This window comes from Trichechus manatus, unplaced genomic scaffold (assembly GCF_000243295.1).
Source record: "Trichechus manatus latirostris isolate Lorelei unplaced genomic scaffold, TriManLat1.0 scaffold00213, whole genome shotgun sequence".
NCBI lineage: Eukaryota > Metazoa > Chordata > Mammalia > Sirenia > Trichechidae > Trichechus > Trichechus manatus.
In genome coordinates, this window is record NW_004444149.1 from 3,602,776 (window position 1) to 3,613,568 (window position 10,793).

Consider the following 10,793-nt stretch of genomic DNA (forward strand, 5'->3'; position numbering starts at 1 on the left):
ACAAAATGGAGTACAACCACATAATACTGAGAATCATGGCCCAGCCAAATTGATATACACATTTTTTGGAGGACGTAATTCAATCCATGACACATGGGGAAACACAAGATCCTTCTGCTCCCTCTCAGCCCAGCCCTCACTCTCTCCTCAGCCCCAGTCCCATCATGTATCTAAAGAACTTCATTTGGGGGAAGGAAATGAGGCCTTTGTCTGTCTTCCCGCAGCCTTTCTGAAATCAAAGATGAGCAACAGTCAAGCTGAGAAGACCCTGATGGACCTGATAAAGCTATTTTATAAATATACTGGACAAGATGACTTGATTGCCAAACTTGGTCTGTTGATAATGATGATGGAGAACTTCCCCAACTTCCTCATGCCTGTGTGAGTGAGATCTGGATGGTCAGTGTTGGTGGGTGCCCTGGCATGGCTGAGGACACATTATGCTGAGTGACCTTTGACAAGTCACTGTTATTCTCTCTCAGTTTCCACACTTACAAAAGGAAGAAAATAGGACTTCATTTGCTGGGTTATTACGAGGATGTAAAGAGGTGAAAATACTGAAAACAAGAAAGGGTTGTGACAATATAAAGAGCTGTTATCAGATGATCAACAAAATGCTGCTTCTTGTGGGCAGTGAGTGAGCAGGCCCCTTCCCCCCATTACCGATGCTCCCTCCATGAGACTCAGCCCTACATGTTCAGACCCTGCTCTCTTGAAGGCTCCTGTCAAAGTCCCTGAGGTTAGAGGGAAAACAATAGAAATGCCATCACTAATAGGAATTAAAATCCCTGTTTACAATTGACAAAGCTCATTCACAAACCTGATTTAATTTGCCTACTGCAATGCACCGAACTGAGTAGCACAAAGAGTTGGTGACTAGAAAACATAGCCATGAGATGACCAAGAACAGAAACTCAGAACAGATCAGTTTTGGTGGGGAAAAAAAACAAGAAAGGAGAGCTGGGTTGAAAATGAAGACAACAAGGCGTTAGGGTCCATTAAGAGGACAAGGGTTTTCAGGGAAGAACACAGGTAGATGATGTCCCTTAGGAGGGGGTACCTGGAGCTGAAGACTTCCTCCTTGCACTCAATCCCCAGGGCACCTCCATGTACCCACCTCAGTCTCCTGAGGCCCTTCATCCATGATGATCTTTGACCAAGGAATCCCCCTCAGAGAACCTCAGGGGTGATGCTAACGTTCGCAGCCCATCTTCCTCCACCTGCCCTCTGGCCACAGTGGCCCCGGCTTCTTCTGTGCATCCTGGGGCTCCTCTCCCTGCCTATCTCTGCCCGCCTCTCTTCTCCCAGCCCAGAACATGCTTGTGACTGATTTTTTCTGCTTTGTGTCTCCTTGCCACAGGACAAAAGGGGCACAGATTATTTGGCCAATCTCTTTGAGACAAAGGACGAGAATGGTTATAAGAAGATTGACTTTTACAAGTTTCTGTCCACTCTGGGGGGTGTAGTTACAAACTATCACAGAGACACGGCATGATGTCCTGTTCTGGGGGAAGCCAGTGACTCCAGCCCAGTGCAGAGTCCTCCTGCAACCCCAACAACAATAAAATGTCTCCTCCCACTTTACATTTGCGTTATTGTTTCTTCCGTTTCATTGTCTATGTTGTCAAAAGTGTCAAGTCCTCATTAATGTTATTGTAGACTGTCCACTGGGTGGTTTCTCACAGGAATGTGCTAGCAGTGTCCCCTCACTGTGGCTGCCAGCATAACCTTGCCACCCCTCTCAGTGGGACCTTGTGTCCACCTGTACCTCCTACTCCCATAATGCAGCCACCATGCCTGGTTCCAGAGGTGGAGGCCAGTGCAGAGCCTTCTGCTCAGTCACAGTGATGCCTCTTTCTCCAGGCCTAGATCAGGACCTGGTCAGGAGACCCTGCAGAGAGAAGGAGAAGATGTCTTTACACCTGTGCCCATGCCCACCTGCTCCTGCCCAGCTCTTCCTATGGGGTGTGGGAGAGGCTGGCCACACCTTATAGGACTTCCTTAGAGGGCACCAGAGACACAGTGGTACTTGTCCTAGTGAATAGACGGCACAGAAGTGCCCTGAGGGCTGGATCCCCTTCCTGTGTCCTAGAGAAAAGGGAAGCTGAGAGTAGCCTGTCAGTCTAAGTTGCTTTTCCCAGTGAAGCATTCATGGATTCATAAGCAGCACATGCCAAGAGGTATAACCAAGCAGAAAGCTTCTGCTAAGAGGCTGAGAGGCTAAGCAGAGCTCTGAGAAGATAAAAATTGGAGCTCAGGGAATTGCGAAGGTACAGGTATTCTCTTAAACACCTAAGTTTTCAGTCAGAACCCTTAAAGAACAACAATCTAGGATTAAGTGTATATATCAGAAATATTCCAGACTTACAAAGCCCAAAACTCAGGCTGGAATCAACTCAATCCCTATTGGATTTAAATGATCTACTACTTTAATTGCCTGCCAGAAACTAAAGAAAATTCTCTAGAGAGAGATGAATTATCTACATTTTCTAATGTTTTTCATATACAATATTTAGCATTCATTCCAAAAATGCCAGCAATCTATGCATTGAAATTATAGACAATAACTTTGAAAATAACTATGATTAATATATTCACAAAATAGAGAATTTCACCAGAGAACTTGACTCTACCAAAAAAAAAAAAAAGACTAGAATTTTTAGAATTGAAACACAATAACTGGAATTAAGAATGCAATAGATAGGTTTAACTGTAGATTAATCACAGTGAAGAGATATTAGTGAATGAAAATAGATCACTACAAATCGCATATTGAATCACAGAGAGAAGAAGGACAGAATATACACAAAAGAACATAAGAGATATATAGGATATGATAGAAACTCTAGCATGCAGGAAATTGTAGCTTAGCAGAAGATGCAAAAGAGAATCGGGTTAAAGCAATTAAAAAAATAATATTTTATTGTTTTCAGTGATGTTTACACAACAGTTTAGGTTCCCATTCAACAATTTATACACAAGTTGTTCAGTGACATTGGTTACAATCTTTACAACATGTGAACATTTTCACGTTTCTGTTTTGATTGTTTCCTTTCCATTAATCTAGTTTTCCTGTCCCCTTACCTTCTAAACTTTGTTTTAAAGTAACTGTTGAAGGTTTGGTTTTATGTATATGTGTTTTAAAGGAGCACTGTACTTACAGGTGATATTCATTATTTTTGAACCAATTTGTTATTTAGCTACAAGGTGACCTCAAGGGTTAGTTTTAGTTCAAGATTTGAAGAGTATCTTAGGGCAATAGTCCCCAGGAGTCCTTCAGTCTCAACCAGTCCAGTAAGTCTTTTTTTTTTAAGAATGTGAGGTTCTATTCCACATTTTTCTCCCATTCTATCAGGGACCATCTATTGTGGCCCTGATTAGAACGGTCGATAGTGGTAGCTGGGCACCATTTAGTTCTTCTGGTCTCAGGGTAGAAGAGGTCATGGTCAAAAGCAATTTTTAAAGAGATGCTGGTTCAGAATTTTACTTTATCCATGACACCCTGCTTCAATTGACCCGAGCAAATGATTCCGAGGTCTGTCTTCACTGAGCAAACCTGGGCAGGGTGCTGGGATGACCAGACAACTAGCTTTGCACAAGTGATAATATATTGGTTGCACCTCCATCAAAGACTTTCACCCCTTCCTGCACACCCACCTGTAAACCCTAGTATTAGCCAGGTCTGTGTGTGGGCCTGAGGCTGGGTTAACTCCACACTGGAGCAGCTGGTCTATCATAGATCGCAACGGCAGTCGGCCCAAACAAACAAATAAAAAAACCCAAATCCATTGCTGTTGAGTCAATAGCGACCCTATAGGACAGAGTAGAACTACCCCATAGGGTTTCCAAGGAGCACCTGGTGGATTTCAACTGCTGACCTTTTGGTTAGCCTCTGTGGCACGCCATAGCTCTTAACCACTGCAGCACCAGACTTTCTCTGGCTTGAGCAGAAGAGCCAGCTAAGTGACCACCTTCCAACCTGTGGATCAGCTCCCTGTCTGTGGCTGCCCAAGGAAAGGGGACCTGACTCTCAATGCATAGGAGCCTTGAACTGTGATGGGAGCCAGCTCTGGTGAGGGCACAGGACAAGGGCACTTGACAAAAAATGTAACAACTTTATTGCATTCACATATACGATTCACCCATGAAAGAATACCATACTATCTTGCCTAATAAGACATATCATCACAAAATTTAATTTTAGCAAGAGCCTGATATTCACGGTAGGAATATAATAAAATGTATCTGGCTTAGCTACAGCTGACACAAGTCCTGTGGTAGCTCTTTTTGTTGACTTACCAGCAGGGAACATTCTCCAGCATTGAAAGGTGACGGTGGTTTGTTATTGGCTGCTTATATACATCAACCAGGGTCATTTCTAGGAAGCTCTGGAAAGTCTGGGATGTGAGAACTGCATTGTCTAATTTCTCTGGGTTCATATTCGGTCCAGCCTAGACCTCTGACTGTTGGAGGAACCAGCCTCAGGGGTCAGTTCTCTTTATTTAAAAGTGGTCAAGCTCTGATGATCAGGATAGAAGAGAGGCACAAACAGAAGATAATCCCCAACAACAGGCAACCAGAATGACCACCTACACCTTCCCCATCCAGCAGTCTAAGAGCTGAGGTAGTGATTTCTGTTCATTTTAAATCTGGAGCAGACTGTGGTCACAGCTACCCTTTCTCACTTCTGGGGGTGGTGCATGAAGACCTCTCTTGCACTCAGACAGTGTGTTTCTCTGCTCACACTCACTCTCCAGCCAGGAGCCCCCAGACACCATGTCACGCAGGGCCTGAACTGTAGTCCTGAGGTCCCAGGGAGTCCTGCTCCTGAGACAGCTGAGGACAGTGAGACCAGATCCCCACGGAAAGTGGCCTCCCTGTGACTCTAACTCTGACTTTGAAGCTGAAGGAGATGGGTTCAATGCTGTTTGAAGTGTGGGGTCCCCCAAATGCTCCTGTGCCTGGGGTCCCAATGCAGGGTCAGTCCTTTTCTGTGTGGTTTGACCCTCACACTCCCTACTCCACCTCCTTGTGGATGTGACCTTAGCCCAATGCCTGATGTCCTCTTGCAGCTCCTCCTGCCCCTGGCCCACATGTCCTCAATCCCAACACTTGGTCCTACCCTCCACTTTTGAAGCAATTCATCCCACACACAGAGAAACACAAGTTCTTTCTGCTCTCCCTCTGCCCTGCCCTCACTTGCTCCTAGAGACCCTCACCCTGGGTACTGGAAATAAAGATCATTGTCTGTCTTCCTGCAGCCTTTTTGAAAGCAAAGATGAGCAACACTCAAGCTGAGAAGACCCTGGTAGACCGGATCAAACTATTTCATAAATGTATTGAATGCGATGACACCATCGACAAGCCCGGCCTGATGATGATGATGAGAGAGAACTTCCCCAACTTCCTCAGTGCCTGTGTGGGTGATGTCTGGATGGTTAATGTTGGTAGGTGCTCTGGCTTGGCTGAGGACACGTTATTCTGGGTGAATATAAAGGTAGTTATCAGATGGTTCAGCAAAGTGCTGTTACTTGAGGGCAGTGTACAAGTCACTGCTGCTCCCTCCATGAGACTCAGCCCCAGGTGTTCAGGCCCAACTTGTTGAAGGCTCCTTCTCAATGTATCTGAGATTAGAGGGAAGGCAATAGGAATTCAAACACTAATAGAAATTTACAAAGCTCATTCATGAAGCTGATTTCATTTGACTGCTAGAATGCACTGAACTGAGAAGAGTTGTTTAACATAGCTATGAGGTGATCAATTTTTTCGGGGCTGGGGGAGGGAGCCAGGAAAAAAAGAAGAGCAGGGTTAGAGAATGAATAGAAGGCATTAGTCCCTGGGGAAAAACACAGGTACGTAGTGTCCCTAAGGCAGGGAGTAGTCTGGAACTAGAGACCTCTCTCCGCACTCACTCCCCAGTTACCTGCAGAAGACCCTCCTTAGCATCCTGAAGTCTCTCATTCAGGCTGACCTTTGACCAAGGAATTCCCCGTAGAGAATTCTAGGGGTGATGGTAACGTCCCAACTCCATCTTTGCCAACCTGTCCTCTGGTGGAGACGGCACCAGCCACTCTTCTGTGCACCCTGGGGCTCCTCCCTGACTGTCTCTGCCCTCTTCTTCCTCTCCTAGCCAAGAATATGCTGGGAATATTTCTGTTTTGTTTTTTTTTGTCTCCTCCCCACAGGACAAAAGGGGCACTGATTACTTGGTCAATCTCATTGAGGAAAAAGACAAAAACGGGGATAAGAAGATTGCGTTTCCGGAGTTTCTCTCCACGCTGAGGGATGTAGTCACAGACTACCACAAAGAGAGCCACGGCGCAGCGCCCTGTTCCGGGGGAAGCCAGTGAGCCCAGCCCAGGCCGGAGGCCTCCAGTGACCCCAACAAACAATAAAGTCTTCTCCACCAGACAAATTGCATTATTCCTCCTTTTCTTTTGTTGCCAATGTTGTCAAAATTGTTAATTTCTCATTTACCTTATTGTAGACTGTTCCCTGCGTGGATTTTCCCAGGAATGTGCTAGCAATTCTTCTACTGCCAGCTAAACCTTGCCCCCTCTTGCAGTGGGATCTAGTGTTCAATCTTCTCCCTCCTTCCCAAATGCAGCCATCACGCCTGGTTCTAGAGGTGGAGCCTGGTGCAAAGCCTTCTGCCATACACAGTGATGCCTCTTCCTCCAGATCTTGATCAGGAGCTGGCCAGAAGACATTGCAGGGAGAAGGAGCAGGTGTATCCACACCTGTGTTCAAGCCCACTTGCTCCTGCCCAGCTCTTCCTATGGGGCATGGGAGAGACTAGCACCATTTAAATCTGTCTTCTTTGGAGAGCACTGGGGCCACAGTGATACTTTTACCAGTGAATGGGAGGCACAGCAGTGCCCTGAGGACTGGATCTCCCTCCTGTGTCCTGGGCTCCTGGAGCTGGGTCCTTGTCCCTGTGCTGTGTGCTCATGTGTCTGTGCCTGTACTAATGTCCCTGTGGAAGTGAGACAGAAGGGCACCCTGTCTGTTGACAGTGGAAACAAACCAACAGATGATTTACTTTTTGAAGTGGTTAGACACCCACTTTAAAAATAATTGTGATTATTATGTTCAAGATATGGAGAATTTTACTAGAGAACTGGAATCTACAAAAAATAAAATAAAAGACTGTAATAGAAATTCTAGAATTAAAATACAACAACCAGAATTAAGAATACAATCAATAAGTAGATTAACAGTGAAGAGAGGATTAATGATTAGAAGATAGATCATATTGAGAAACTAATTTGCCCCCACCATTAACCTTAGAATCCCTCCCTCTTCTGACACCCACTCCAGCGAAAAAAGATACCTATGCTCTATCTGCTTTCATGTTACTCACACAAATCAGTCTCTCAAGTTAGCTATCTGTACTGTAATGGAGGCTGGAAAATGTAGTTAAAAAACAAATTCTACATTGGGAAGACGAAATTCACAAATTAGGAAACTATCAACATGTGGAGCAAGTATCAAAGTATTTTGAATCTCGATGCCCAAAACCTAGGAAGATACATTCATCTGTTTGAACAGAATAAGGAGAAAATGGGATAAAGCAAGACTTTTCTGCAGAAAATAATTTTTCTTCACTGAATGTGTTGAGATTTTTGTTACTTTTCCAAGAGATGCCAGTAATCCCCAAGAAAAGAGCCAAGAAGATTCAAAAGAAAATAATCAGATAACCTCAGTGCATCAAGAATGGGCAAGAGCACATCCTGCTTCTCTCTCAAACAAAATCGAGATGGTGGACCTGAGGACAAAAATCCTGGCCATGCAGTCTTTCCTGTAGGAGAAGGAGGAAAATTCCAAGGAGCTCTGTGATGTGAACTTGGACAATTTGTTGCCAAGATCTTGCTTAGAACCAAACATCTCCAAGTCTGTAACCAGAGAAAATGTTCCTCACTTTCTAAAGGGACAGCAAAGAAAATTTGAAGAGATTTCTACCTCTGGTATGGAGCATGGTAGCTGAAGAATCGAGTTCCCTCTGCCCCCATTGTCAGTCTTGCCCAGGAGATCTAGACTCCTGTCTCCCAAAATCAAAAGGTTCAGAAAGAGAGAGAAAGACACATTCCAAGCCTTCTAGCCTTTGTACCTAAGATCTCAGAGCCCATTAGAAAATCTGATGACTTTAGACCATCAAACAAGAAGTAGGAAGCCCCGTGTAAGGTGTTTGTGCATCAGACTCTCAGCTCTTCTGATAGCTCCATTTGGTCTAGAAAAGTGCTCTTTTCAGAAGGCTCACCTTCATGAGAATATCCGGAAGTGGAGAAGAATTGGAAATCCAAGGAAACAGAAGGATGTGACAAAATTGAAAGCTTTCACTTTGAAAAAGGACAGTCTTTGGTGTTCTTTGAGAATTATAAGGAAGATCGTATTCTCACTGATAGGGAAGAGGATACTGGCTGCCATGGGAGTGAAATGGAAAAGTAGGAGAAGAGAACTCTCAAAATCTTTCATCAGGAAATAAAGAGAGGACTTTCGGCAACATGGTGCTCTAGGCAGAAGCACCACTCCGTCCCTCCACAGCAAAGACCCAAAAAACTAAGCCAAACAGAGAAAACAGCAATCCTGAAATCCTAAACATCAAATGAAAAGATAAAGAACTCAGCCAAGCACCAAACGGAATAAGAAACTGACAGAGAACAGAGAGTGAGGAGACATACATGGAGAGGTCCCCTATCAGCTAATGCAGCACGGATCCTCCATCTTGGACTCCTATCAGAGACCAGCAAATAGGGGGTACAAGAAAGCAGCTTCACGGAACTTCCAGTAGGAGACAGAACAACCGGTAAACAGCGATATACACTTTCCCACCCCCAATCCTTCTTCACCCCCACTCAGCCTCCTCTGCTTCCTGTGGCCACAGTCTCTTGGCCAGGAAGCACCGGCTGCTTGGATTCCACCTGCTTGCACTGGCCGGCTCTCTGAGTGCCACTTGTTGGCTGCTGGTGTTACTTTTTTCCACTTCTTTTGATTTCTTCCTCACCTCTCACCACTTCCCCCTCCTTTTGCTCAAATACCCGGCTCCGTGTGCCATATTTGCTTCTTCCTGAGGGGCTGTGGAGCTCTGTTCACGTGTGGAACTGCTTCCCGGTTTGGGCTGCCATGATGGTGGGATCTTGGGGCTTTTTTTTTTGTTTGTTTGTTTGTTTTCAATTGTTTGTTTGTTTTCTTTTTCTTTTCTTGAGTTGGGAGCCTCTTCTGGCTGGGTGGTGCTGTGCAGCTTGGTACCTACCCCCTCAGCTTGTGTAGATGTGCAGAGGGATCCCTGAGGGCATTTCTTTTTTTGTGTTTTTTTTTTCTCTTTTTTTGGGGTTTTTTTCTTGTTCTTTTTCTTTTTAATTTGTTTTGTTTTGTTTTCCCTTCCTTCATTATTCAGCTTCTTGTCTCTCTATACCTTCCTTCTCTTCCTTTCCTCTGGATAGCTGGTGCTGAATACCTCTACACCTCCTAGCCAGGCTGTGCTTCAACACCTGGGAACAACTTCCCCAGACCTCGTAGCCACAGGGGTGGGATCCCTGGGAACTTTCCTGTTCTTTTTTCTTTCTAAATTTTATTTGTTCACTCTTTTCTTTTTTTTTCTTCTTCTTCCTCTTTTTGTTTTTCTCCATTTCATAGTCTCTCATCTCTCCATTCCAACAGCAAGCACCCCTAGCACTCTTTTTTGTTTGTTAATATGTTTTTGGTTCCTGTTCCTCTCTCCTCTCTCCCATGCCCATCTTAGCTCCACACATCACAATCTTCCCCCTCCATTATGCCTACATGCACCGTGCGCTTAACATCACACCACCAAGCAGCACAGGCATGGCCTACTGGAACTGCCCTGCACTGATTACCAACCCGTCCTGGTGGCTGTAGTAAGTGCCACAAACAACCCATCCCAGCAACTCCTCTTCAGCTAGCTGTACCATATCTGAGAGACTGACCCTGCCAATTGGAGAAGGAGGTGAAAAGTATTGTACCCACAGATGAGCAAAAAACAAAGAACACACAGACCGCCTGCTCAGACATAGCCAAATACAAACAAATCTACAATAAATAAACGAGAAAAATAACTACTGAATGCCCTTAAGACAGCAGAAAATATCAAAACTTTTACAAAAACAAGACAGGATGGTTCCAGAAGGCGTCCAAAATAAAACACCAGATGACTTTTCAGTAGAAGAAAAGGCACTAGAACTACCTGATAGGGAATTCAAATCTCTAATACTCAGAATTATCTAAGAGTTGAAACAAAAAACAGACAAAAATGAGGAAAAAATAGACAAATTCATGGAAAAGGCAGGCAAATTCATGGAAAAGGCAGACAAATTCATGGAAAATACAGACAAAAAAATGGAAGAATTCAAGAAAATAATACAGGAACAAAATGCTAAAATAAATTCACAAGTAGAAATTATACAAAAACAACAATTAGAAATCCAAAAGACAAACAACAAAATTTCAGAAATAGACAGTGTCATAGAAGGGCTGAGGAGCAGATTTGAAATGGTGGAAGACAGGATCAGCAGAACTGAAGACAAACACTTGGATACAACTCTGTTTGAGGAAAAATCAGAAAAAAGAATGAAGAAAAATGAAGATACCCTGAGAATTATGTAGGATACAATCAAAAGCAAAAATCTGAGAGTGATTGGAGTTCCAGAACAGGGGGAGAAGCAGAAGATACAGAGAGGATCATTGAAGAATTGCTGACAGAAAACTTCCCCAATATCATGAAAGATGAAAAGCGGACCATCCAAGAAGCTCAACGAACCCCATATAGGATAGACCCC

At 44.2% G+C, this 10,793-nt stretch overlaps 2 protein-coding genes across 2 annotated transcripts; both read left to right on the forward strand.

Moving 5' to 3' along the window:
* The first annotated feature begins 241 nt into the window (after positions 1–241).
* Positions 242–1,495, forward strand: LOC101349333 (protein S100-A7-like). Its single transcript, XM_012559150.1, has 2 exons — positions 242–379; positions 1,361–1,495. The coding sequence occupies exons 1-2, from the start codon at positions 242–244 to the stop codon at positions 1,493–1,495; spliced, it is 273 nt and encodes a 90-aa protein (XP_012414604.1).
* Positions 1,496–5,278: 3,783 nt separating this feature from the next.
* Positions 5,279–6,350, forward strand: LOC101349589 (protein S100-A7-like). The gene is made up of 2 exons (XM_004388606.1): positions 5,279–5,419; positions 6,186–6,350. Exons 1-2 carry the CDS (start codon positions 5,279–5,281, stop codon positions 6,348–6,350), a joined length of 306 nt encoding a protein of 101 aa, XP_004388663.1.
* Positions 6,351–10,793: the final 4,443 nt, after the last annotated feature.